The sequence below is a fragment of the Haliaeetus albicilla genome, chromosome 6 (assembly GCF_947461875.1).
Source record: "Haliaeetus albicilla chromosome 6, bHalAlb1.1, whole genome shotgun sequence".
Taxonomy (NCBI): domain Eukaryota; kingdom Metazoa; phylum Chordata; class Aves; order Accipitriformes; family Accipitridae; genus Haliaeetus; species Haliaeetus albicilla.
This window is the reverse complement of record NC_091488.1, coordinates 43,911,844-43,936,940: the sequence shown is the minus strand read 5'-3', so window position 1 is coordinate 43,936,940 and position 25,097 is coordinate 43,911,844. Positions and strand designations below refer to the sequence as shown.

Genomic DNA, 25,097 nt, shown 5'->3' with positions numbered 1-25,097 from the left:
GAGCCATGCTTAGGGGAGGAGAAGAGGAGAAAAAGGAAGGTGTTTTTGCAGCAGAAGCAGAACAGCACAGCTTGAGTGTAGGAAGGAAAAGATGGTCCCCGACAGATGACAGGGAGAAACTGCACAGCTTGGAAAAAAACAAATAAATACACAGCCTTATTAAGAGTACAAGATAAACTGGTAATGGAGGGATCCTGCTGGGGAAAGGAGGGTATAGTGGGGTTCATCCAGGCCCTCCTCCTCCTCAGCCACTGCCTTGTGGGTAGTGCTGGAGGGATTTGGGTGGGAAGAAGAGATGTGTCCGCCCCATGCCCATTGGCAGTGAAGGGTTTCCACCCCATCCCGCAGCCGGCAGCGCTCCCAAGGGAAAGCTGCGCAGGCGGGTGCTGCTTCGGCACGGCTGCAGGGATGGTGGTACCCACAGGTACCCACAGGACCCACAGCTGGGCTATCGGGCCAGCTTTCTAGCAGCTACTGTTTTCTTCATGGTTGTCTTCAAGCCAGTAAAGCATGGGACTGATGTCAGGTTGCCCACAAGCCGTTAGCTTTTAAGGCAGGTGGGAGAGGGACCCAGCTGACCCCCACCAGAGAGCTGCTGAGTGCAATGTAACGTGCGTCACGACTACAGAGAGAAACCGTTTTTCCTCTTTCTGCCAATAACACTCCAGACGAGCAGAGAGCCGTAATGAGGCACACTCCAGCCTGGCTCGCTTATTACCTTAGTTTATTTTTGATGGTTAAGTGCTGGGTGTTTTAATCTCTTTAAAATGACCCTGTGTGGGTATGTAAGTGTCTCTGGAAGCAGAAAGCTCTCCACTGCAGAAGTGTTTGTAATTCGGTGCTTGACTTCATGTTTGAAATTTCAGCTGTATGAGAACCTGATGTTTCATTAGAAGAGAGCAGAGAGGGATTTAGAGTTGGGACAGCTATCTGGAGCTGGGCACTGCTTCTGGCCCCACCACCGACCTTGCTCCCGGCCCCCACGTCCCCTCTCCTGCACCTCCCCAGAAAAAGAGGGACAGCGAGGGTGTATCAGATAACTGTGCCTCCTGTTATAACAAATGCTGCAGGTCCACAAGATGGGAGACATGGTAAGGAAGGCAAAGTAACGGTGTTATGAAGAAAGCAGAGGCCCTGGATCTTGCCCGTCCCATTGAGCGGAATGAGAGGCTGGCTTGGGAGTCACGGAGTAGATGTGGTGCTGGCTGGATGTGAGCGGTGCTTTGCCTGTAGCAGAGCAGCATCCGCCAGACCGTGGGACAGACACCTAGAGAGTGAGGACTCAGTGGGTTAAGGCTTGTTAGCAGAATTGTTAAGGGAGAAACAAAAGGGAAGAAGGCCAAGATAGCATCCATCACCTATGATCATGAGAGAAACGAACAGACAAGCCAGAAATACAGCCCAAGTCTTCCAGTCTTTTGCCCTTATTACTAGTCCGCAGTATCTCCCTTGATTATATTTACCACAGCTGGCCATGTTTAAGTCATGTCAAAGCTACATTAAACAGCTATCAATGGAAATTCATGGAAGTGGGACTGTCAGTGGCAAGAGGATCTTATAGAAAGCAGGAACATATGCCTTATTATCCAGCAGTCACTCAGAGACCTGCAAAAACTCATGCATTATCTAGCTTTGATATAGTAAATGTTTCAGGTTGTTGATTATAGTATTTGCAGGTTTTATTTCATTCCTCTTAAGTCTGTTTTCTATTCCTCAAGAGAGAGATTTAAGAAAGTTCTAGGTTGGCGGGTGATATCTAAAACAAACACTGAGCTCATTTCGTTATTTCAGTGTTACATCACTGCATTCAGCCAAGTTACACAGGTACAAAGTGGGGCTTACACAACAGAGTAAAAATAAACACTGCTGTTGGCTTCGGTGGACATAACCCCTGTGACCCCATCGTTTCTCTAAAAACCTGCCAATACAAACACCAGAGCTCCCAGCGGCCCCCGCCAGCCCGTCACATCGTAGTGGCTCACGACTAGGGCCATGCAAAATATTGCTGCTTTATTTGCACAGCATCTTCTCTAGGTGCAATGGGCCCACCCCTGTTACCGTTATTTAAAGGTGTCGCTTTTTGCTGCATGAACACTCCTGAGTTGGGGACAAGATCATTTGCAGGAAGCAAGAGCTGCATGCCTCTCCATGGCTCTATTTTATTACAATTTTGGTGTTTTAGAAGGAAAATATTGTAAGCGAGAAACAGCTTTCCTTGAGCAGAAATTGGTCTGGCTTTTTAGCAAGCCATAAAACAAAAAGAATTAGGTACCACAGACAGGGAAAGAAGATGGGTGCATTTGCAAAAGCCGGTAGTTATCTTCTGACATATGAAAAGCACTTGCTTCTGCCACATCAAATGCCGAAGGAGATAACCTCACGGCACCTCTGCAAAATAGGAGGCTGATCCTATTTTATGGAGGGGAGACAGTGAAGGGAAAGGGGCTTACCCAGGCATTTACCCAAGGAACCTATGGCAAAGCAGGGAGAAAACCTTTCAGTTCCAGCCCTCGGGGACCATCTAAGCTATGCCTCCTGTCCCTGGGTAACAGCCACAATTTAGACAGCATCTTCTTACTGAATCTCCCCTCCCTTCCAGTTTATGGAATTAATGCAGACAGCTGGAGAGAAAGAACAGGGAGCACCTGTAGTCCAGGGCATCAGTGTTTTTCACCATTCTTCAGCTGGAGCACGCTTGAAATGATCTGAGGAAAGGCTCTTCCGAAAGGAGGAACCAATACCACTTGTGGAGGGTCCAGAGCAGCATCCTAAGGCAAAGGTGATGGTGAAAGAGGCTGGCAAGAAGGGGTGCTGACAGCTGGCTGTAAAAAGTCTCAAAGGAAGAGGTCCCAGAAGGGCTCTGGAAGGAAGGAGGGAAATGCTGAAATGTCCTGTGAACTGAGGTGATGCAGGGGGAGCTGGCATAGGTCTCTTCGTGCTCTCTTTATGTAGACTTGGAGTCTACAGAACGGACCAGGCAGGGTGAGGACAATGCCTCAGGTGGACAGTGCTCTCGCTCACGGGTACAGGCAGCGCAGGAGAGGAACAGGCGGTGGGCGCACACCTAACCCAGGGCAACCAGTACCACCCGCTCACGTAAACCCGCCGACCAGTCAGAAGCAACAGCGCTTCGGGGGGAAGCGGTAATCCCAACGCGTGGGCAGAGAGACGCCGTGGCTGAGCCTGCCCACAGGCTGTGGCAGAGAGGGACCTAATGCCACCACCGCCTCCTGCATCCCACCTGGGGTCCAACCCGTACCCCCACAATAGCAGTGGACCCCATCTCTTCCCTCTGCCTCCGAGGGTGGCTAATCCCCCATCGCCTCTCCCCGCAGGCTGACAGCATCTGGATGGAGATCCGAGACGACGACGACCTGCCCACAGCCGAGGAGCTGGAGGACTGGATAGAGGACGTGCTTTCCGGGAAGATAAACACCGAAGACGATGACGACGACGACGACGATGATGACGACGACGATGACGACGATGACGACGATGATGACGATGACGACGATGACGATGACGACGACTAACTGTGACTCTGCGCAGTTTGACTTGTGGGGGCCAAGAGGCCTCCCCCTGCGGCAGGTCCCTCTATCAGAAGACCTGTGTTTGAGCGTCAGCAAGCACCGCTGCTCCTCTTTTCCCCCCTGCCCCGCTCCCCCTGCCCCTGCCCTCGCCGGGACACCCCCCCCCCCCTCCCCGGCCTGATTCTCGGCGGTGCTGAGCCACCAGGACTGCCCCTGCGGGCACCCAGCACCGCTGCAAATCATGCCTCCTTAGTCAGGACAATAGGAATCTGCAGGGAATCTGCCTCGAGTGTCCCAGGGCAGGAGAAAAGTGCCCGCCTGCTCGCTGCCAGAGGGAGACAGGGAGCCAATTTGTGTTTTCCGTGCTCGTCGGCCCAGCGCTTAACATCCAAAGACCAAATCTCACTTCAAGACATAGGGAAGGCCACTGTAAAATTAAGTCCTTTTATTAAACTCAATGCCCTTTGCAGCTACTCTGCCAAGACCACTCAATCCTGCAAGTTCTGCTGCGGGAGGCTGTAGCTGCTCATTCACATGCTAGGAGCAGCAAAAAGCTTTGGGAGGGGAGGAAGGTTTTAGGGATGCTATTTTAAGTTTCCAGTGATTCTGTATAATGACAGGTTATTCTCGTCTGGCAGCCCAATGCAAGACCAAACACTGCAGTCCCTGTCTGAACCTCTTTCTTTTTGAAAGCTCAGGCCAAAGACAGGGTAAACGCAGGTGGTCTGACAGGGGCCGTCAAAGCTTGCGAGGTCCTGAACTGCTGGAAAGGCTGATCCAGGTCTGAGCCCAAACTCTCGAGGCTGAAGGTCATGGCACTGAGCCAAACTGTTGGTTTGCACCCCAAGGAAACACCAGAGCAGAATCCAGGCCAGTTCCAAACATCTGCAGCCAGGTCTGGGCTGGGTCTACCTTCCCTTTCAGGTGACCCTCAGCTGGATTGAAGGTGGTGCACACAAGATAGACAGCATACTCTCCTGCCAGTGGAAGCATTCACAGGGGCCCACCCTGAAGCTCTCCTATTCCCCCTGACCTTCCAGCTTTAGCTGACTTTTAACCCAAAGCCTACATAGCATCTTTTCCCATGACCAAGATGTTGGGAGGGAACACGCCCATCCAACGGTATTAGATGCTGGATAACATGCGTTGGGCAATGAGCGGTGAAAGGATTGAAGCTGTTTGGCTTTTAAGTGTTCAGCTGCACAGTTACTCCCTGCTTAAGAGACTCGGATGTCCCACGGTAGGCTGCGAGAAGCCTCTTTTGACTGCGGACTGAGAAGGAGCTCAGGGCACCAGTTCGCAGTCAAGGAGGTCGCTCGCAAAGCGAAGAGTCAGCAACTCGGTCCTGGCGAGTGCAGCACCATCCATGTGCAGGTCACTGCGACAGCGTTAGGTCTCCCTGCCTTCCATTGCCGGCAGATTTCAATTGTCTTAGCTTATTAGGTTTGACAATAGTGCAATGAATGGAGAGTTTGGAGATAGTTTTATCTTTATAAATACATTTATAAATATGTTCTCCAGTCATTCAGACTTGTTAGCATAGGTAAGGTACACAGGTCCTCTCTTGCTACAGACGAAAAACATCATTCTGACCTTTCTTATACTGGCTTACGTCAGAGGTAGGAGTCGTTAGGGGAAATAACAGTGCGAGGGACAGGAGAATCAGAGCTCGTTATACGAATGCAAATCAGCCTGATGAGAAACAAGGTTTACACACTATCTATTTCTTTTATCAGATGAACTGCAAAGCAAGATTTTATAGATTTTTTTTTTCCTGCCTGTTGATCAGTCTCTTTGACTCTCTCTCTCTCTCTACATTAGCCAAAATAGAAATTTGAAACTCCTGGTATAAAAAAGCTGAAGTACTGATATATTCCTACGTATGCCATATCCCCTTGGTGGAAAGTGCCAGCATGAACAACACGCAGCTGGATATCTATATATCTCTATGTATATGAATGAGTACTGTGCTTACATGGTATACGACTGGAGACCACGTCAGCTCCTCATTGAACATCACTCAACCCGTGCTTTTAAGGCACAGCCTATTAGAAAAATAGACAGGACAGCAAAGCCCCCAGATCAACTATGCCCTTTCTTGCTTCTTTACAATGCACAAACACTGCCTGGAAGACTTGAACTAAACGTGTTTGGGGAAACCATCCACCTGGTCGTGCTGGGATTACGAACAACTCTGCCTCATCCCAGAGGACCCGGTGGAGACTTCCAAAAGCCTGGAAATGCAGAGTGCTGCTCTCAGCCTGGAGGTCCCCTCTCTTTCACTCGCATCCCTGCTCTCCTGGCCAGAGGGGTGCTCAGCACCCTCCTTTGCTCTTCCAGCTGTTTCTTCAAGTGATTTGCTGGAAGACCCTGGCTCAGAGAGAGAGGGAGCAAGCAGGACTCGAGGTCTCATTGATGCACATCCGTAAGGAGCAAGAATGGGCAAAACTAGCCATTTAGGAGTCTCCTAGTCTGTGATTAAGGAACAAATACTCACCTGAGAAAAGTACTTGTTTATCTTTACCTTGGGGCTACTCCCAGGAGTAAAACACACACAGTTTCACCCCGCACAGGCCCTGCAGCTCCAGATCGGTCACTGCAAAGTGCCATGGATTTCTATAAACATGAAGAATAAATGAAGAGTTACTCTACTGCCTTTCCTAACCGGCAGAGTCTCTGGCCATCCCGACTGCCTGGGTACTTTCCACGTACCTCCCCTCCCGCTGTGGATGCCCGTCTATTCTGATGTGCCTCTCTCTAGACGCTCCGAGGGGCACAGCTTACACGGGCAGACCCTGCAAACGGCACTACAGGCGTTTCACAGGCACGTACACATTTCAATGCATCGAGCAACAGAGCTCTGGGGGCAAAAAAAGTAATTAGTGTAGTGGTGCTTAGGCTTATACGGAGTCCACTTTGGCTGGGCTCATACTGGGGGTGGTGGGCTGGTGTCAGCAGTTTATGGAAAGTTTCCTTGGAGTTGTGAGAGAACGGGCTAATCCTACGGCTGCCACTCTTCACGGTGCCAGCACGGTCCTTGACGGGGGCCACCCCTTCTCTCTTCCCCTCATTACAGTTTTCATCGTTCTCTTTGCCCACAAACTGGAACTTTTTATCTTCAGCTTTTGGGATAAACACATAAAAAGTTAAGAAAACGTTGCAACAGAGGAAGGATTGCGGCAATGAAGACGAGTAGGCAGCAAAGCCTCTCCCATTCACCCGTAACACCTCGTCTGCCCTGAGTTCATAGTGACCAAACCGCCGAAGGAGGTAATACCCCTTGTGAAGGAGATGGCAGCTTGAACTTGAGCGTATTCCTCGCAGGGACAGGTAAGACAGTGGTACGGGGAGGTATCACATGCAGGACCCCAGGCACGTGCACTCCTGGGCTCCTCTGTCAGAAATAGGCACAACCGGCATTTGAAAGGCACTGGTGGCCCTGAGGAGCAAAGTCAGCCTAATCCTGCCCACTACGCACTGGAAAGCAAAAGGTCAGTATGTTTGCATGAGAAACCAGCAAAAAACCCCTTCTTTATTTAAAAAAAAATAATTGTGCATGTGGGCAGCACTGAGTGTTTCTGCAGGCAAGTCTGTTAAGACTGTCCTTCTCTTAGCAAACAGTTCTTTTTCTCCAAAGCGTTAATTAGACATTCATATTAAATGGGTCTTAATACACATAGAGATAAGGAATTGTATTTTGCCCTCATCCAACTGCGAGTGCTTCAAGCTGATCAGTCACTTCAAAGTACCCCAAACCTAGTCTTACCAGCCCCTGACAACAACGAGGACCCCCCCTCGCAAGTGATACGTGGCAAGAACACGCAGTTGTACCCCACCTCCTCCCAGTCCCCAGACTGGTTGGTGTGCTCTGTGTACTACAGGCCACCCAGTACTGCTCATGGGCAATGATCAAGGCAGAGGGAAACCCATCAAGAGCCACATATTGCAGCTATCATACAGAAGCACGACGGAGAAAGCTTCTGTCTTTGCAGCGGACCCAAGGACACTGATGGAGAGGCTCTGGGAACTCGAAACGCCTCTGAGCTAACGCCAACCATTTGGGAAACAGCTCCAGAAGGAGAGGACAAGGGAGGCATTCCGGAAATCGCAGATTACTCCATATTTTCAGGGTCAGCAGTTTTCATGATGTTTATGAGGAGTGGTGAGAATCTCCTGTGCTGCCCTTGAGAGAGGAACGGCCCCGTAGTGAAACCAGAGATCTCGGCTGCTTCCCATCCCAGAACGAAGCTGCTCAGCCAGATGCCAACATGCACGCACAGCTGAGGACACCGGCTGCTTCTCCTTGTCCGTCTGCACATCATACCTCAGAAATGATTGATTCATTACTGAGACCAAACAAAAACCATTGCCTTTTATTCCCAGGGAAATAATTAATTAGACAGGAACATATCACTTCCCAGCTGCCACTGACTTGCAGTGCTGTGAAAACAGGCCAGGATTACATCTGGATTCCTCTCTGCCCCAGCAAAGCTTTGGCTTTGGGGAAGCCCCCCAGACAGCCAGTTGCCTGGACTCGGGGGGCTGAAGAGGAGGAATGGGTGAACAGGCGACAAGCACCAAGGCCCTCCAGGACAAAGCAAACTGCCTGGCTACTTTTACACCCCAGGTACATCCGCGCCATGCAGTGCAACACCATCCCGTAGAAACTGGAGAGACAGCGAACCACAGCAGGAAGGATAATTAACCTTGGTAATGAGGCTGCGCCAGCAGGACTGTGTCCTACCCAAGACCCAAGGATCTGTGTGTCAACCCACTGCGGTGCAGCATCCCCTGCCTTTTCCCTGCTCCCTCGTACCACCGACATCTGGGCAAAGCAGCCCTTCAATGGTCAGCAGCCCTCGGGGCCAGCCATGGGACAACTCTCACACCAATTTGGCAGAAGAAGAAGATGTCTAACGATGATGCAGACCATGGGGCAGGGACCAGGGCAGAGCCAGCCCTCTTGGCCCAGCTCTCAGAACACTCCCTGCCAGGTTTAAAAGGTGCTAAACTATTTAAAGGGGGAGGGGGGGGGGGTTGGGAAAGGCTACAGAGCTTCCTTGCAGCTTGAAGACCCGTCTCTAGAGTCAGATTACAAGCAGCTTTTGGGATGGAAGCAAAGATCCTTCTGATGCCTCGCTCCCCGCTTCTGCTCTCCCCTTGCGCCTTCTCTTGCTGAGCCCCTGTGATGACGGAGATCAGCAAAGCACTCAAAGGGCTTCTGGTATTGTCGCTAATGCTACGGAAAACAAGAAGAAAACACCTTTTTCACCTTCTTTTCATCCCTCTTGACTTATTACTCTTCTGTTCTTCACTGGCTCCCCTAATTTTTTTTTCTCTCTCCATTTCTATCTTGCCTGTCCTCCTCCTCAACCCACCCCCATAGCATATGGTATGGAGGGTCGCTTAAGGACAAGGCCCTCCCCTGCCCCTACTGTTTGAGCTCATCCCCAGCCCAGGGAGACAGCAGCCTCCTTCATGCCACCACCAGGAACCGGCCATGGTGGACCCCCATGCCACGTGGCTACGAACAGGGGGGCGGACAACATCTCCTTCCTGAGGAGAAAGCCGACCGGACAAGGCTGAGACTGGCTTTCCTTTTGGGAAGGACAGGTGGGACACGCTCAAGGCGAAGCTGTTTCACCAACCTGGGCGCTGAGGAAATACCAGGATTTTTTGGGGGGGAGGTGGGCATCTTTTCCCATTGTCCCCAAGTCCAGATGAGGAACCATCACCCTTGATCAAGCCTCAACTGCTGCCACTGCAGGAAGAGATCGGTAACCCCCAGTACCACCAGTAATGGTGCCGCTACACCACTTGAGCAGACGACAATAAGTCTCGAGGGTTAAACGAACTGAACTGAGTTTGCTGAAGGGGTTATCCCATACTTCAACAGCAGCCAGAAAGGCAAGGACCTGCTCGAGAAGACCAGTAGTTGTCCTGACTGAGCCTTCCTTCGGTCGTGGGTGGCAAATGACTTAAATAGCCATGGGCAACCTCATCCTCCGCTTTTGGATTTGGAGGAAACCCAGCTTGAATCAGGTCCCTCCTTCAGTAACGCAGGTAAAAATAAAATGATGTTTGACCAGAGAGCAGCCCTGAAATTTGTCTGGTGTTAGATTTTTTGCTTTAAAATTCAATCCAACGTGTCAAAGCCCTGCTCCTGTTAGTGACAAAGAAAGAGGCTATTGACTGACAAAAGTAACTAAATGTTTGAAGAACATTTTAGTCCCCGCAAAATGAAATCGCTGAAGGAATTTGCACAGCTTCCCACAGACTAGTTACTGAATTACTAAACCAGTTTCTCCCAACCACTTACAAAGCAAAATTATAATCAACTGTAGGATCTGGTATTATAAGTACTCAAGAATGAGCTTTTACAAAATAGAAGCTAAAAGGTTTGCAGATCTGTTTCACATCTGTGGCCCAGATATAATCAGCTCCTTCTCATTCCCTCTTTTAAAGCATGCCCACAGCATCTGACTCGTGCTGAAGAGAGGTCCAAAAAGCTAAAAAGTTCTGAGTGTCTCTTAAAACTTTCAGAGAGGCTGAATCAAATGTGTTTTATTAAGGACTCCCTTCTCTCCATGCATCCACTTTTCATTCATGCTACCTTTTCAAGTAGTAAGGAAGGAAAAAAAAAAAAAAAAAAAGAAAAAAAAAGACATCCAAGACTATAGATGTCTAAGCATTTGGAAGCCTGATTTTTGCCTTTGGAAGAGACTTAAAATGTTTCAGTTTACAGAGCAGCTTCCTGCCTAGAGCAATTTGTGGTGTCTGTTTTTAAAATCTTTGTACCTTCATGTTTCTAAGGATGCTGGAGGGAAAAACCACACCCTATTCTCCAAGGTCTCTTCCACTGACTTCACGTTGCCTCCTCCTTGTCTTACTGTCTCTCTCGAGGTTTTGCTGCTTCCTCCGTATTTTGATACATAAGCAAGGTGGCTGCAGTGAGCTATCCCAAGTGCACATCCACAAGGTAAAAGATATCTCCCTTCTGCCTCTTCTAAATTGTATTTAGTGCTGCCCACGCAGAGCCCAAAACCTGATTGTTCCCTTTGTCTTGGCCGTGGCCCCACCAGCAAACAACCGTGGGCAGGACCCACGGATTTTGGGAGGCTGGCAAGCAGCAGTACTGCTGTGTGAGGGCACTTGGTGTCCTCAGGTTCTTTGCATTAGCTGAGCTGGAACCAGAGCAAGCCTTGGGTCATGTACAGAAGTGCCCATCTTCACTCCATTCAGCTCCCCGGATTTTGGAGGAAGGGAAGATCGGCTCAGGGTTTTGGAGCAGGCTGGCAGTCTTGCAGTGGGCCTCAACCTGATCACAGACCACTATATAAGCGGTGGCCAGGGAAAAAAAAAAAAAAAAAAAAAAAGAAAAACAAAACACAACGCACAACCTTTTCCAAGTTCATTACGGAGAGGGACAGGGAGATGGGGAGAAAGAAGAAAACAGCTTTCTTCCCGCTTGAGGTACTCTCCATTTTTCTAGCAACACGTCAGCATAAACCAGCACACATGCTCACAGCAGGGCTATAAAACTTGTTACAGCATTTCAAAGCAACTCAGGTAACCTGGTTCACAGATAGTGATGTATGCATATGCAACCACCCCGCTACACCGTCCCCACCTCCATCTGCAGACCTGTTACGCTCGGCGCTCTCTCTTCTCTCAGCACCTCCCGACCCAGCAGCGCATGGATGCGCACATGAAAAGGGAACGGACACCCCTGCCCCAGCGGATTATCTGTCAGTGCCGGAAAGGTCTGTAACCTAAACCCACCACCTTCCCAGTCCAACATAAACTCGGGAGCGGTGTTGAAAGACAAATCAAAGCCCTCTGCTTGGCCAACTCCCAACACACCTTCCCTTCCCGCACGCTGTGAGGAGACACCGTGTCCTGCTGAGAGATGCCCTTCCCCTCTCGCCCACCCCACCGGCCCCGAGCCCCAGGGTCCCCTGAAACCCTCAAGTTCAATCCCTCCCTGTACCTCCCAGGAGTTCAGCTCTGGGGCTGAGACAGCAGAACCAGTACATAGCCCCGGCAGAAGCTGTTTTGGGGTTTGAAGCCCTGCCCAACTCCACAGCCAGATGTTCCACTGAACTATTAATTTGGCTAACAATATTGTACAGTGGAGCGTTCCTACTGCTTCACACAAGGCTCTGGACCCAGTTGCCTAAGGTGACAAACCCCTTTCCTAACCCATTTGTTATACCCTGACTGCATGCAGCCCCTTTACCCCATACCTCCCCCACTGAATTCCCCAAAGCTGGTGTTCCCTGACCGTCCGTAACTGTGTGGCCTGGTCCCATCACCTACTGGGCTCCATCGATCTTCTCGGTTATTAAGCCACACTTCAGCCACCAAATACTCTACCCCAGCGGTCACTGCTGTGCTGTCTCAGGGTAACCACAGCCTTACGGTCAAGAAGGACACTGCAAGAGGGGCATCTCCTTCTCAAGTGACCCTCGTCTGGTGTGTCCTTCAGGCAGAAGGTGCTTACCTCTAGTTCAGCACAGCGGCTCCCTCCAAGCATTGTTTGCCAGTGAAAGCCTCCATCCCCCTTTTGTCAGAGGTTTGGGTCGGTAATACTTAACCCACCGTTGCACCTGAGGCTTCACCACACCTCAAAGACCCTCGCAACTCCAGTGAAGGACTTGACCAAACCAGAACAGCACCCTCAGCTCTAATTTCTGCTGAGCTACGCACCACAGCCCCTTATGATTCAGATTGCTGAGCTCTGGGCGAAGGCCAAGGGAACTAGTCCCTCTAGCAAAGCCTGTTCCTTCCATCAGCCTCCACAACCCACGGCAGGAGAGAAAGTGCCACGAATGGCAGCAATTGGGTGTTGATTCGGTATCAGCACTAAGCCACAAATGAAAACAGAGCGTGCTGAACTTGTATGTAAAGACACAACTCTCAAGGCTAAGAGCCCAGGATGAGGCTGACAAGCCCATTATCTCGTTTGTGCCAAATTCCTGCTTCTTCCACCTTCCCGCGACACACCTGCAGCCGGCTCCCACAGAGCCTTTCCCTACACAGCTCCGGTCCGGCAAAGTCAGGTCTTCCTCTGAGGGGCAGGATGGGACCAGCAACGGCTGCGCACCCATCACGGGCTCTGCAGGGCAGTAGCAGCGTTGTTTCCTTTCCCTGCCCATCTCCAGGAGCCGCGCTACGAACAGCCCAGAGCTGGGCACCGCCAAAGCACCGGCAGGATGAGGGGGACAGATCAAAAGCCGAGAGATCAAGGGAGGGCAGGAGGCAGGACCGAGCACACCGCCATCCCACCCTTCCTGCTTCCTCCTGGGCCTCCGTTCAGTTCTCTCCAGCCTAAATAAATCCATCTCCTCCCAAGCAGAGAATTAGCCGTTTGGCTGTTTCTCTCCACCAGCGTTTATGCGCGTGCTGCTGCTTATCTCCACAACTGCTGCACTCTGTTTTTCACTGCACAGCAGCATCCTGTGGATTTTTCCAGCAGTCGAAGCCACCGAGGAGATCCGCTGGGCAGGGCAAAACTGCCAGGCCAGGTACTCCCCATTAAAGGGGGCTTTCCTGAAAAGCAGGTACTAAAGACTGTCTAGGGAAGAAGGCTGCTCCCACGTTTCCTCGGTCTTTCCGAGCTCTCGGTATGCCGGTGATGGAAACTGGAGGTGGGGAAAGCCGCACCCAGGGGTGCTGTTGAGGCGAGATCCCTGCGCATTGTTTGAGCGGAGCACAAGCTCACATCCACACAAACAAGGAGCACTGGCTTTTCTGCCTCTCGCCACTCCTCCTCCCCACCAGGTCCAAATAAGGAATTCGGCAATGAACCCTGCGCTTCATAATTTGTGTGCAAACTATGAGAAGACAGGAGGCAGAAAAACCTGTTCCCGCTCCAGTTGTGCCACCCCCCCAGCTGCATTTGCTCCCCCATCATTTGAGATTTCAGGTGTTCAAAGCAGTCACCTACCAGTCTTTCTTCAGGAGTGATAAATGAGTTTGCATTTCATTGTGGCAGGGCAGATCAGAAAGGTCTAGAACGACAAAAAGACAGCCTCAAAAAGGTTAAACCACATGTTTGCAGGGCCCCTCCCAGCCACAGCTAAGGAATGCTTGAAGGCCAGAAAAGCTTTTTTTTTTTTTTTTTTCTGAAAGGATAAGAGGAAGGAGTGGGACAATCAAATCTGGTTTCAGTTTATTTCCAGAATTTTACTGTACAAAATATGCAAAGTGTAAAACGGTTTTATGTTTCAGTTTAAAAACAACAAAACCCCATCCAGCTATAACTTAAGAGAACCCAGCTTGGAACAGAACAATTTACTAGGCTAGACCCACAGTGCATTAATGTCACAGACACCAGGAATTTGCTTACTTAAGTTCACGATTAGAAAAAGAACAGAAAGACCATGTACCATTGCAGCTAAAGTCACATGTGCAAAGAGAAAACAAACAACAAAAAAAAAAAAAAAAAAAAAAGGAGAGAGAAATGCTGGTTAGTGTCTATTAATTAGAAAACCTTGGCAAAACCCATCTTACTATACACAGTTTGTGTAGAAAAAGAGTATTACACAGTGATCAAAAGAGGGCGAGGGAAGGGCATTTGCTCCCACCCCCTTCCCCAAGACACAATAACGCTGAATCAAAGAAACAGGCACAGAAGAGTGTAAGATTCCTTCACAGTTACGTCTGTGCAGGTAGCGAGCCACAGCATCCCCCCGTGCACGCAGGAGATACTCCCAAGCATCGTTAGCGCTGGTGAGAGGTGCCCGGGAAGCAGCCGGAGGGAAGGATTCCCTCTCTGGGCAGAGCACACATAGGGCAGGGCTGGCTGCCTGCTGCCCGCACGGCTTCGGTATGTTATGGGGATTAAAAAAAAAAAAATAATGCAGTCTCTTGGAGGGATGCAGAGGGGCAGATAACACCAGCTGTACCACTGGTGTGGCAGGGACCCAGCTCAGGAGTATTCCAAAGCAATCCGCACCGGTCACGGAGTGGCTGTCGGAAACGGCAACTTTTGGTCATCGTCTATCAGAGGCAGCAGCCTGAATGCAGGAAGATCTGTATTCCTGTAGGAGACTTCATGGCCCAAAGCCATCTCTTAGGTGAACAGAAATTTGGGGTTTGGAGGGGAGGGGGGTTACTTTTAAAAAAAAAAACAAAAAAACAAAAAAACAAAACACCCAAACAGCTCAATCCCAAGAGCACTTCCTTCTTAACACAGTTTAAACACTGAACCACCAAGCCTGGCTTGAGGCTTTAGACATGTATAATGCACACACCTATACGGGGAAAAAGCACATAGACACGCACAAGCTGAATGAGAAAACTGACATCTCCTGAACAGCGCTCATACAGCAGGGCAGAACCGAGCGCAACTGAACAGCGCAGTCTGGGACCAGACTACAGCATTTTTGCAAAAGACTGCAAGACTTTTGTCTTACCTTTGAAAAGGGCAGATTTACAAGTTTTGGTAAGCAAGATGAAACTGGCTTGAATAGGTTTCCACATTTAGCACAGTATGGATCTTTTCAGTTTCTTCAGCAGCAAGTGCTGGAAATGAGCACATCTCAAACAAGACTTTTAAAAGCTACTTATGCAGGGCCAGCTTCAGAAACTGCTTCCCTGCAGCTTTTGGCATGCTTGGCAACAGCAGATTCCCCAGGCTTTGCATGGAGATCCCCATCCCAAAGGAAAAGGTTAAGAGGCTCCGTGAGGGTTGGGATTTGTTCAGATCTCCCCCAAACTTGCACCTTATCGTGAGCTGCCCCCGAGCTCCAAACTCCAGCCCCAGCACCTCCCATCCCAGCAGATACTTGTTCTGCCTCACTAGGGAACTTCAGGGAAAAAAACACAGGGAGGAGGGGATGGAGCTGGAGTGACTGAAGTTGCTGGCAGGGAAACTTTTAGAGGCAGAAGTCAGAGGAATAGCTGACAGAGGCTGAAATCAGATCTGCCTTTCTCTCCAATATCCCCCTTCAGGGGGAATTGCTCTTGAAGGCACCCAAGACAACCCCAGAAGCAGGAGCTGGCCTCGCTCTGCGAGCAAGCCGCATCACACCACCTTCTCATGCACGGTGCATCCCTCCCCAGCCACCCTGCTGCCTACGGGGGGTGTGGGTGGCAACATCTCCCCTCCACAGGGTGCAAACTGGTAGTTGCACGCTATGGAGGAGAGTGCTAAAATGCTTACACTTCTGAGAGCGCTGCCAGCTCTGCTCCTGCGAGTAGGAAAGGAGTCTGAGACCTGGGGCAGCCCCACAGGACCTACACACGGATGGGTGCAGCCAAGCAGCAATGAGAGGCTAACAGATAGGCTAGCAACCTTTGCCTAGGCCTAGTGACAGGACTGGCAAGATATTAAGGGTCTAATATTGGCCCCTACGCTCCTAGAAGCTGCAAGAAATGCAAACCTTTCACTCTTTAGCCATAAAAGAGAAAGCCAGCCTTCGTGGAAACCCACAGCCATTTTCATCTGCTCCGGAACAGCTGAAAGTCTTAGCTGCATCTGGTTTTGGAAGATCTCAGCATGGCTTTGGATTTAGGCTGTAACAAATCTGAGAACAAAAAACCAAAGCCTTTAAAGTATCCAAGCAGCATACTTGAGAGTCCCAGGAAAAAAGCCAACATGGAAGAGAGGAGTGGGGCAACACCACTCCTGGCTAGGCAACACGGCACCCTATCGAATGGTTCAGCCTTTAGTGAAGGATGTCCAGTGCAAGGATCTCCTCTGAGGGGGGCATTGTCCACTTCACCACCAACAGAGTTGTCTTATAAACCACCTGAATTCTAAAAAAACAACCAATTCCCAGCCAGGTACAAGGATCCAGGCTGGGAGAAAGGAAGGAGAATATGTGCAAGGAGACAGTGCAGGATAGGAGAGGGATTCAGAGGAAAACAGCCTGCACTTGGCTGGCAAACCCTACAAGCCTTATTTACGCTCAACTCTTGGCAAGCTCTGCAGAACTAAGGACTGCAGGATTTGGATCAGAGCTTCGTTCCCTGTGACTCGATTCTTACTCATTAGCTGGCTATAAACAGAGTTAAACAAACCAGTCTGCTCTCCCCGCTCAGTATTTTTATAAAGAGTCTGAATTCCTACAGATGCCACAGATCTATCCGTGGATCTCAAAGCACTTGACGACAAGTTGAGTTTAGCCTCACAACACCCCAGTGAGGTAGGTATGACAGTGGTCCCCTGATTTTGCACAGAGAGGGGAAGCAAGAGAGACCCTGAAAAATAAAATGTCATAAAAAACCAAACACAGGGAATACTCAGGAGTCCCGATTCCCCTTTTAGTCTGTCCTCACCCTTAAGCAGGTTGCACCTCTAAAGAGACTGGGAGGCCAAGTCCTCTCCTTCAGATTTCATCAGGCAAAGCAGTCAGGCTGCTGACACAGGGAAGAGCGTTTAATGCAGGAGTTGGCCCCCGTTGACAGTGTCCTTTTCGGCGGCAGGGAGAAAAGGCAGCGCTGAACCACAGCACACAGATGAGGAAGCAGACCCAGAGTGAGCACACGCCGCTTCCGTCTGGTTCTCCATGTGTTCAAGGATTTAACGCAATTAAGACATGAGTCTCCTGAGCAGATACTGTCAGACAACCCCTTCATGGGGGAGGGAAAAGGAAAGGGAAAGGAAATCCTGGGAAAGTAAGAAAGTTTTACAGAGGTGCCTGTGACAAGGTACTCTCACGCATACAGCACACCCAAGCCCCCAGCAAGGTGGTTCTTGTTCCGGCTTCACAGAAATGAGCCAATTTAGCTGTAGGCAGTAGCCTCCACACAGGCATAAGTGCTCCATAGTCTCCCAAGCTACTCCCAGTCTCTCCCACCTTGCTGGTTATGCGCATCATAAAAGCCAGATACACACACCTTTAGGAGAGCCAAGTGTGAGATATTATATGCTCCCCCTCCTTTTTTTTAAATTAAAAAAAAAGGAATAAACCAATCTATTTTTTTTTTCAAAATAAAACACTGCAAAGGCCACATTCAATAACAGAGTCCCCATACAGACTACCAGAAAGCCTGACCTAGAAAGAAACCCAAACACTAAGTTTAGAGAAGGGAGAGCTCTACCTGCTTCCTATCCTTTAAGGGACGTGGGCCTGATACCATCATGTACCACACCATCTAGTTTCTTCACAACCACATCTGGCACATTACATGGAGAAGGCAGGATCCAGGTGACTACCGTGCACTTGTAAGAAAGGTGCGGGACACGGCAAGTGTCACTTGGATGGGGAATCACCACTTTAGACCCTCGCTCACTGAGGTGCTCCCTTGACCCCAAGAGGACTATCCGCAGGTGCTGTTGGACATGCAGCTCCAGTGCTGCTGAAGCTGGAAGAAGCTGGACCCCTGTCTCCAGCACACCTGCTTAAGGTGGCTGCTCCCTCCCACCAGCTTCTGGTGGGCACCGGCCAGCCCACACCAGCCATGCCACGCAGGACTAACAAGAGCCCCAATCTTAGCCGGCCCACCTTGTGCTGGTGGGAGCGTGGAGGCAACCTCACAAGGTGCTGGAGGAGCCCAGGGAAGGCCAAGGGGTCAGGAGGGGCTGTCACAGCCCCCCTCGGAAGACAACGCACCCTGGTAATGAAAGGCACTGGCTTACGTACCTCGCTGAATTGGGGCCCTCTGTGTTAAGACATCGGTATGGAGAGCAGGTCAGATCCCGCCTGATAGAGCTATTTGCATGGCAAAAGACCGGGCAGAATGAATCGAGCATTTGCATTCACACATGCAAATCCACTGCCACAGAGCTGGGGGCGTCTCAGAGGGACCTGACAGAAGGCAGGTCACTGCCAGCCTTGGAGCTGGCTCCGGAGTCATGCGATGCCCTGTGCCAGCAATCAGACTTCAGACATCGCTTTAGGCTCATCGTTAAAAGCAAACCTGCCAAAACCCCATAAAACTCAGGTGACACTAAAGTTGCATGTGAAAGCTGCACTGATGGGCAAAGGCAGCCTTATAAACAAAACTGCATCTCTCAGGAGCAGATCCCAGCACCAAGCAGAAGCTCCTGCAGTAGAGAAAGGCCAAGAAAGGCAGGCAGGTTTTCAACATTCGGACATAGTTTGGTATTTATTCACTATAGCTGAAGGCATATGGTGGGGAAGGACACACTGCAGTGTTTCCAGAGCACAGCAGCTCTCCAAAGCAAGTGCACATGGCAGAGGTCGGCCCTTCCCCGGCTCCTCTCAAGGAGGGAAGTGCTTTTGCCCATCTTTCCTCCAGACACACTTGAAGCCGGCTAGAGAGGGAGAGGCACATTCCTGCCTGCACCCCCCTTCCCCTCAAAGATGCTGTCAGACGTAGGGAGGGTCTGTGATTTATCTGAGGGGCCAGCTACTTACCTACCCTGTCCCAGTGCAAACACACAGCCCTTGCAGGTGCAAAAGGAAGCGATGGTAAGGCAGACCCTGAGGGGACCGTGGCTGGAGAAACCCATTCGGAAAGCCAGACAGAAGAGGACAGAAATGGGGAGCCGTGGGAGTGCCTGACCAAGATGCAGGCAAGCAGGACAGAGGGAAGCAGGTGAGAGATAAACGGGATCTGTGTCACACAGAACAGTTTCACTAACTAGCACTGGTTTAAAAAAAAAAAAAAAATTAAATTTTAACAGCTGCAAGATGGGCTGATCTATTTCAAGACAAGCAACTTCACAGAGACACAGAGAGCAAAACCATCCCACTATGCTCATACAGGTCCAGCACCAACAGAAGAGGGCATATGGAGAGGAGGAAAAGAATAAAAGTCTTCAGTCTCCAGATTAGGTGGCTCATAGAAGCAGCCCTCTCACACCCACCCTTTGATACCCTTTCCTCTCCAAGCGAACAGGGACTGCCACACCCCCACGGAAGCAGATTTCTATAGCAGAGAGGTGAGCAACCACTCTCAGAAACAGCTACAGGTAGTGAAAGCAGAGATGCAAAAGCGCAGGCGCGCACACAGCATAAGGCAGCGCTCCAACAAAAATACCAACGTTGCAATAGTGCAGAGAAAGAGCGAGTGTGAGATTTACAGTATGCTGGGGAGGGGGAAAGGAAAAAAAAAAAAAGTCTGTTCTGTCTCCAAGGCTGAGCTAACCGAGCCAAGTCACCCTGTCGCCTCTTAAGATATTTCTTTCCAGATAAGATATCTCAACTCCCCCCTCCCCTTTCCAAATAAAGTGCAGATGGTCAAATATTACTGGTCCATCATCTGCCAGTTTCAGTCAGCATTGGGGAAATTAAACCCAAAAGCACAATATTGAAAAAAAAAAAAAATCCCCAAACAACCCACCCTCAAAATCCCTTAGACTGAAGTCTCAGACTGTAAGCGGAGGACAAATTTATGCGATTTAGGGTCTATAAACTCTTCTGAGAGTTTGATGAAGGGGATTTTCTTCACATTAACAACAAGGCTGAAGTCCAAGCACTTGAGGACAAACACAATGCCGTCTTGTAACCCACTTGTGACCGATTCCTCACTGACAAGAGTCCACTGCTTGGAGAACCAGCGATCCCTGTCGTACTGGAGGGTTGGGCCTGGGTTGAGGTAACGCTCCAGGAATGCCTGCCGAGAGAGGGACACGCGTTAGCACCGGCCCCACAGCTCGCTCTGCGTTGATGCTCTCTTCCCATCCCCAGATACAGCTCTGCGAGCATGGGCTTGCCATGCTGCAAATTGTTTCAGCTTCCGTACCTCAGGAGACATCGTCTCCCCAGTCCCTCCCAGTTTTTCAGACCCCAGGAGCACAAACACCAGGAGATCCTCTTTCAGTCCATCCCAGCAAGCTTGCAAAGCTATAGCCCTGACTTCTGCTATCAGCACTGCCATCCAGCAGCAGTTCAGTACAGGTCATTTCTCCCCTACCAGCCCCATAACACATCCCAAAACCGCAGTCCCAGACAGGAACATGGACTAGCTGGCCCTCCCTTCTCCAGGCCAAGCTACGGTGGAAAGCAGAGGTTTCCATGTTTGCAGCCTGACTAAGGCTGCAAAACTGAAAGCAGAACAGGGAACGCCGTTTGACAGTGCTTGTGTTTTAAAGTCTCCTTTACAGTCTTAATGGCAGCAGAACTCCCCCTTGCATACCTGGGTGAGGTCCCAGGTGGATCCCAGCGAGGGGATGCTAAGCCCCATCTCTTGACAGCATTTCTGCTCCTAGTGTAGTAAGTCTGCGGTAAACGCCCAGGAGTAAATTCTCGCATTTCTAACCCTTCTCTAGGATTGTGGGGTATTCTTAGAGGGGAAGGTAGAGAGTCGGAGAGGGATTGTGTGACCCATTTCCCTCATCATTCAGTCCCTCTCTGTGTCTGCAAGTCAACAGGCACAGTCAGGGCGTGAAGCAGCAAACTGACATTTGACCAAGCGGTCCACAAATTAGAAACATTCAGACAGACAGGGATTTAGGAAGTAATTAGAAGCAGTCCAAAATGCAGCACTGCAGAAGGGACAAAAAACCCAAACCAAACCAAACCAAAAACGGTCCTTTGCAGGTTGCCACCTGCATCATGCTGCTATACCATGAGCCACCTGGGAGAATTCCCTGTGACTCAAGGCCACCATCTCAAACACTTCTTTGGCACTCCTTTTGCTGAACTGGATATGAGAACAATTATCTCATAGGCACTTGAGAGACAACAGAGACAAAAGATGCTGTAGAGGAAACGTTACTTCCTTTTAAGACCCGAGGCAACCTACAATGCACTGATATCACAGGCAGCAACTATGAAAACCACCACTCACCTCCCTTGACAATTTTGTGTTCTGCGTGCACACGCAGATGTGCCATCCCCTTCTCCCTCCTTCTTGCAACAACATTAGAGAAAGCGTTACCTTTGGTGTCATGTTATTGGTGATGCAGAAGGACAAGTGTTGCAAGATGCTCTCCATGCTGTGGTACTGTTGCTGGCGGGTAGTGCGAAGGTACTTCTGCAGAGCTCTTGCCATGGACGGGAAGATTGCCTGGGCTGCTTCTCGGGGGTCCATCATCTCTCCTGGAGCTTTCTGCTGTTCCTCTGCCTGGAGGCGTTTGATGTGAGTGAAAGCCTCCTCTACTGCAACCACGAGCCTGCAGAAGGAAAATCAGGACAACAAGAGTCATAACAAGAGAAGTAGGATGGGTCTGTGGTTAAGGCAGAGCCTGGGAGTCAGGATTTACAAGCTCCTATTCCCATCTCTGCCACTGAGTCACTGCCTGCCATCAGGCAATCTACATAAAATCTTCTCTACTGACAGTCTGAGGGGTAGATAGCAGCTTTTCTTTCCTTGCCCGAGCCATCGAGCAACTGAGGATCATAAACCAGGATTAAGACTTTAAAAGCCTGAGTGTCGTACTTAGTTCTGCCAACACAGCATAAACATCAGCTACATGATTCAAACAAGACACAGCTGCCCTTGCGTTCAATGCATGTCTTTTAAAACAACGGTTCCAGCATACAGTACTGCAGTGTGAAGCATAAGGACGGGCAAGCAGTCAGGAAGAGGCTGGCTATAAAAGAGCATGACCCAGGACACAGACTGTTCCAAGACTATCTGTGCTCTCAAGCTGCAGTCTGCTCCGATTTACACCAACCAGGTACAGAACTTGTGCTGCCGAATGATTGCTCTGCACCCCTCCGCTGAACAGTGACAGGACTCCCGTCTTCGCTGCAGCTAGAGACATCCTCTGCAAAGCATTCCTGTGTTGGCACAGGTGAGTAAACACCAAGACCACACCATAAAAAGGCAAACAGATGCCACATGGCACTTGCAAGTTAACCCAGTACTAAGTAACATGTGAGGAGCCACGCTGCAGTTAGTGAGGAAAAAGCAACGATAATGAAAGAGTCACCCAACAAAACTCTTTTGCCCCTCCAGATAGGACTTGTTTCACACTAGATTTCCACTCAAGTCGCCAACTACTGTCCACGCTGCCCTCAATATCCAAAGCATCTTAAAGCCAGGGGAAGCTGCCTCACGAGAGGCAGAGGTATAGCGTACCACATTCAGACTATATATAAGGAACAGCATGAGAAGCCCTGACCCCTGCCCATTTTGTTTAATTTGACTTGGGGGAGGTGGGGGGGTAGAAATCAGTTTCTAATCTCCTCGTGTCTTTTTGTTGCAGCTCTAACCTTCCTCCTTTGAAACATCTGGCCTGATCTTCTAGTGACTGATTGTTTACCTCTGACTAAGCAGCTGTTCTAACGAAACTCAGCAAGCAAGGGAGATGTGCCTGAGTTAGGATGCTACACTGCACGGAAAGAAAAGCTTAAGCTCCAGTTGCTCCAAGGCTTGAAGAGAGCCCAAAAGACAGTGGCTATAGAGCACAGGTCAGACTGAAGCAGGCTAGGTGGGGGACACCGTGCCAGCACTTTCCCAATGAAATATAAACTGCCAAAAGAAAACACAAAACAAGCCAGCTCCTTCCAGTTACGGCACAGTCCTTCTAAACACAGCTCAGTTCAGGGGTGCCTGTCCGCAAGCAACTTGCCTCAAACTGTTAGGTGTGTTAACTACAAACTGTAATTAGGCTCCAGAGCAAATAGAGACACTATCTCGGGTCACCTCAACAAAGCATCAACTCTGCAGCCTAAGTGTGACTGGCAGAAAACATACCTATGTTGCAAAATAAAACGTAACCGCTTCCGCTCACGTCTTTGTTCCCCAACTCACTGAAAAGGGCAGTCAGACTGCCCCTTTCAGTAGTCTGCAAACACAAATATTCTTGCCCATGAACAGGCAACACCAAGTGCTCCGTTCATCCTGTCCCTGGATTACTTGAGCTAAGACGAAAGCCTGAGCATGGGGGAAAATAACAGGATTTCCTACAGCAAGTAACTACAGATTTGTCAAGCACTGGACTGTTCCTTAATCCATGACATTGCATTAGCTTATCTGCATAATATACATGAGCTCTGCTTTACGCATGTTCTTCAGATAATTCCAGTTGCAAGCTGTCACCATCCCTTATACATCTGGGTTTCATATGCTGCTTTGATGTGACAGATTTACAACCAAGCCCCAGCCCTTAATCACGGGTCCCCCCTCTCGCCAGGCTTGGCAAGCCCCACGCGACCGAGGAGCGGCACGGCACCCGGGAAGGGACAGCTTTACCTTGCACGGCGTTTTTTCACTCGACGCTCGTGGTCAGCCTCTTCGTAGTAGAGCTCGTTGTGACTGGAGTCCCTGCGACGGGCTGCAGCTGCAATCATGGCACGAGACTGCCCCGACGCGTTGTTCCCTGGGCCTTCAGGAGGCGAGGACGAGCAACAAGGAGACAAGAAAGGCAGCGTTACTGCCACAGGACTGGGGCTGGGACAGACCAGCACCCCACAGCATCTGTCACAAGTGCTCTGTGGCTCCAGCCTTCCCAGCCAAACCTATAAACCCTTCCCCAGTCCTCAGGAGCTCTGGTAGAAACCCTGCTAGGCGTAACGGGCTGAGAGGGGGCTTTGGCACACAGACGAGGGAAGTTAGTTGGGATGAAGGATCTCACGCAACATACACAAAGGCAGAGGTGAGGTGCACATGCCAAGGATGCAACTTACCACCCATTATATATGTTTTCAGTTTGAAGGCAAGGGCAGCTGGAACACACCGCATTTCAGCAACAAGACAGTGTGAGAGCGCAAGAAGTGAGGAGTTGGAAAGAGGAGAAAGACAAACACAAGAACATCATGAGACATGGAGATGAATGAACAAAAGCCAGACTCCAGACAGTTACACACGGGGAGGAAAAACAGGATGCAGAGGCAGCAGGGTCACCTTTAGACAAAGCATAGAGTTTTCCACAAGGGTGGATGCTGTCCAAGCAGCAGTCCTGCAAATAGGGTAGGCTGGGGTTTTTATGTGTAGCAGCTTCTTATGGCACTCTGAGCAGCACCTGCCATTACAGTTTCTGTTGCTTTTAACAGATCCTACACAGCTACAGGAACAGGGAAGTTGCAATCTGCTCTGTAACGCACGGTCAAGTGACAGAGCTGTCTACTACAAGACCTTAACTAGTGACCTTAAAATACAGTAGTAGGTTCTGCAGCTCCCCGATGAAGCTCACAGCTCTGGCTGTTTGGGCAGAGGGAGGAAAAAATGTTGCCCCAGAGGAGTCTACCAACCCTTCTACCTAGATAGAAGATAGAGGTGGGTCTACCCAGAGGGAAATAAGAGAAGTCTAGGACTGCCTCCAAACCACCAAGAGCTGCTTTTCTGACTAACTGCTCTGAAAATGCACACTCTCAACTGGCAGTGGTTAAGGCCAATCAACTGCACAGACATGCTTAACATTGTTCTCATGCAAGGGCAACTTCTATAATTTTTTCCTAAAAAGCACAAACCAGGTACCAAGCAGAAGCCTGAAGTGCAGCAGTGGGAAGGACAAGCGTTCAAAATGGAGGATGTGGCTTGAGGGAGACACCATCTCCCAAATTTGGGTTAGAACTGTAATTCGCCTCATTGACTATGCCTGGTGATGAAAATCCTGGTTTTGAAGGTGAGCCTCCCCACTCTGTATAAAAGAGAGATTACAGCAAGATGTTTTTCCTTCCTGGATACTCCGGTATCAAATACAAAAGCTGCCAACAAATTAGGCTGCCTTAATAGCATTACTGTCTTTTCACATGGAGG

The 25,097-nt window shown here is 49.9% G+C and overlaps 2 protein-coding genes across 3 annotated transcripts in view; one reads left to right on the top strand and one right to left on the bottom strand.

Annotated features, from left to right (window-relative positions):
• The window catches only part of CASQ2 (calsequestrin 2), a 37,505-nt gene extending 28,946 nt beyond the window's left edge, over positions 1-8,559 (top strand). Inside the window, exon 11 of the mRNA XM_069785833.1 lies at positions 3,336-8,559. Within this exon, the coding sequence (XP_069641934.1) occupies positions 3,336-3,533 (198 nt within the window). The 3' untranslated portion in view covers positions 3,534-8,559. The remainder of the gene's footprint in view (positions 1-3,335) is intronic.
• A 5,133-nt stretch (positions 8,560-13,692) lies between these two features.
• Positions 13,693-25,097, bottom strand: part of VANGL1 (VANGL planar cell polarity protein 1) — a 45,940-nt gene continuing 34,535 nt past the window's right edge. For both annotated transcript variants that reach the window (XM_069785830.1, XM_069785832.1), the window contains exons 6-8: positions 23,592-23,724; positions 21,330-21,564; positions 13,693-20,063 (exon numbers count right to left, since the gene is read on the bottom strand). In XM_069785830.1, the coding sequence (XP_069641931.1) occupies positions 19,803-20,063; positions 21,330-21,564; positions 23,592-23,724 (629 nt within the window). In that variant the 3' untranslated portion in view covers positions 13,693-19,802. The remainder of the gene's footprint in view (positions 20,064-21,329; positions 21,565-23,591; positions 23,725-25,097) is intronic.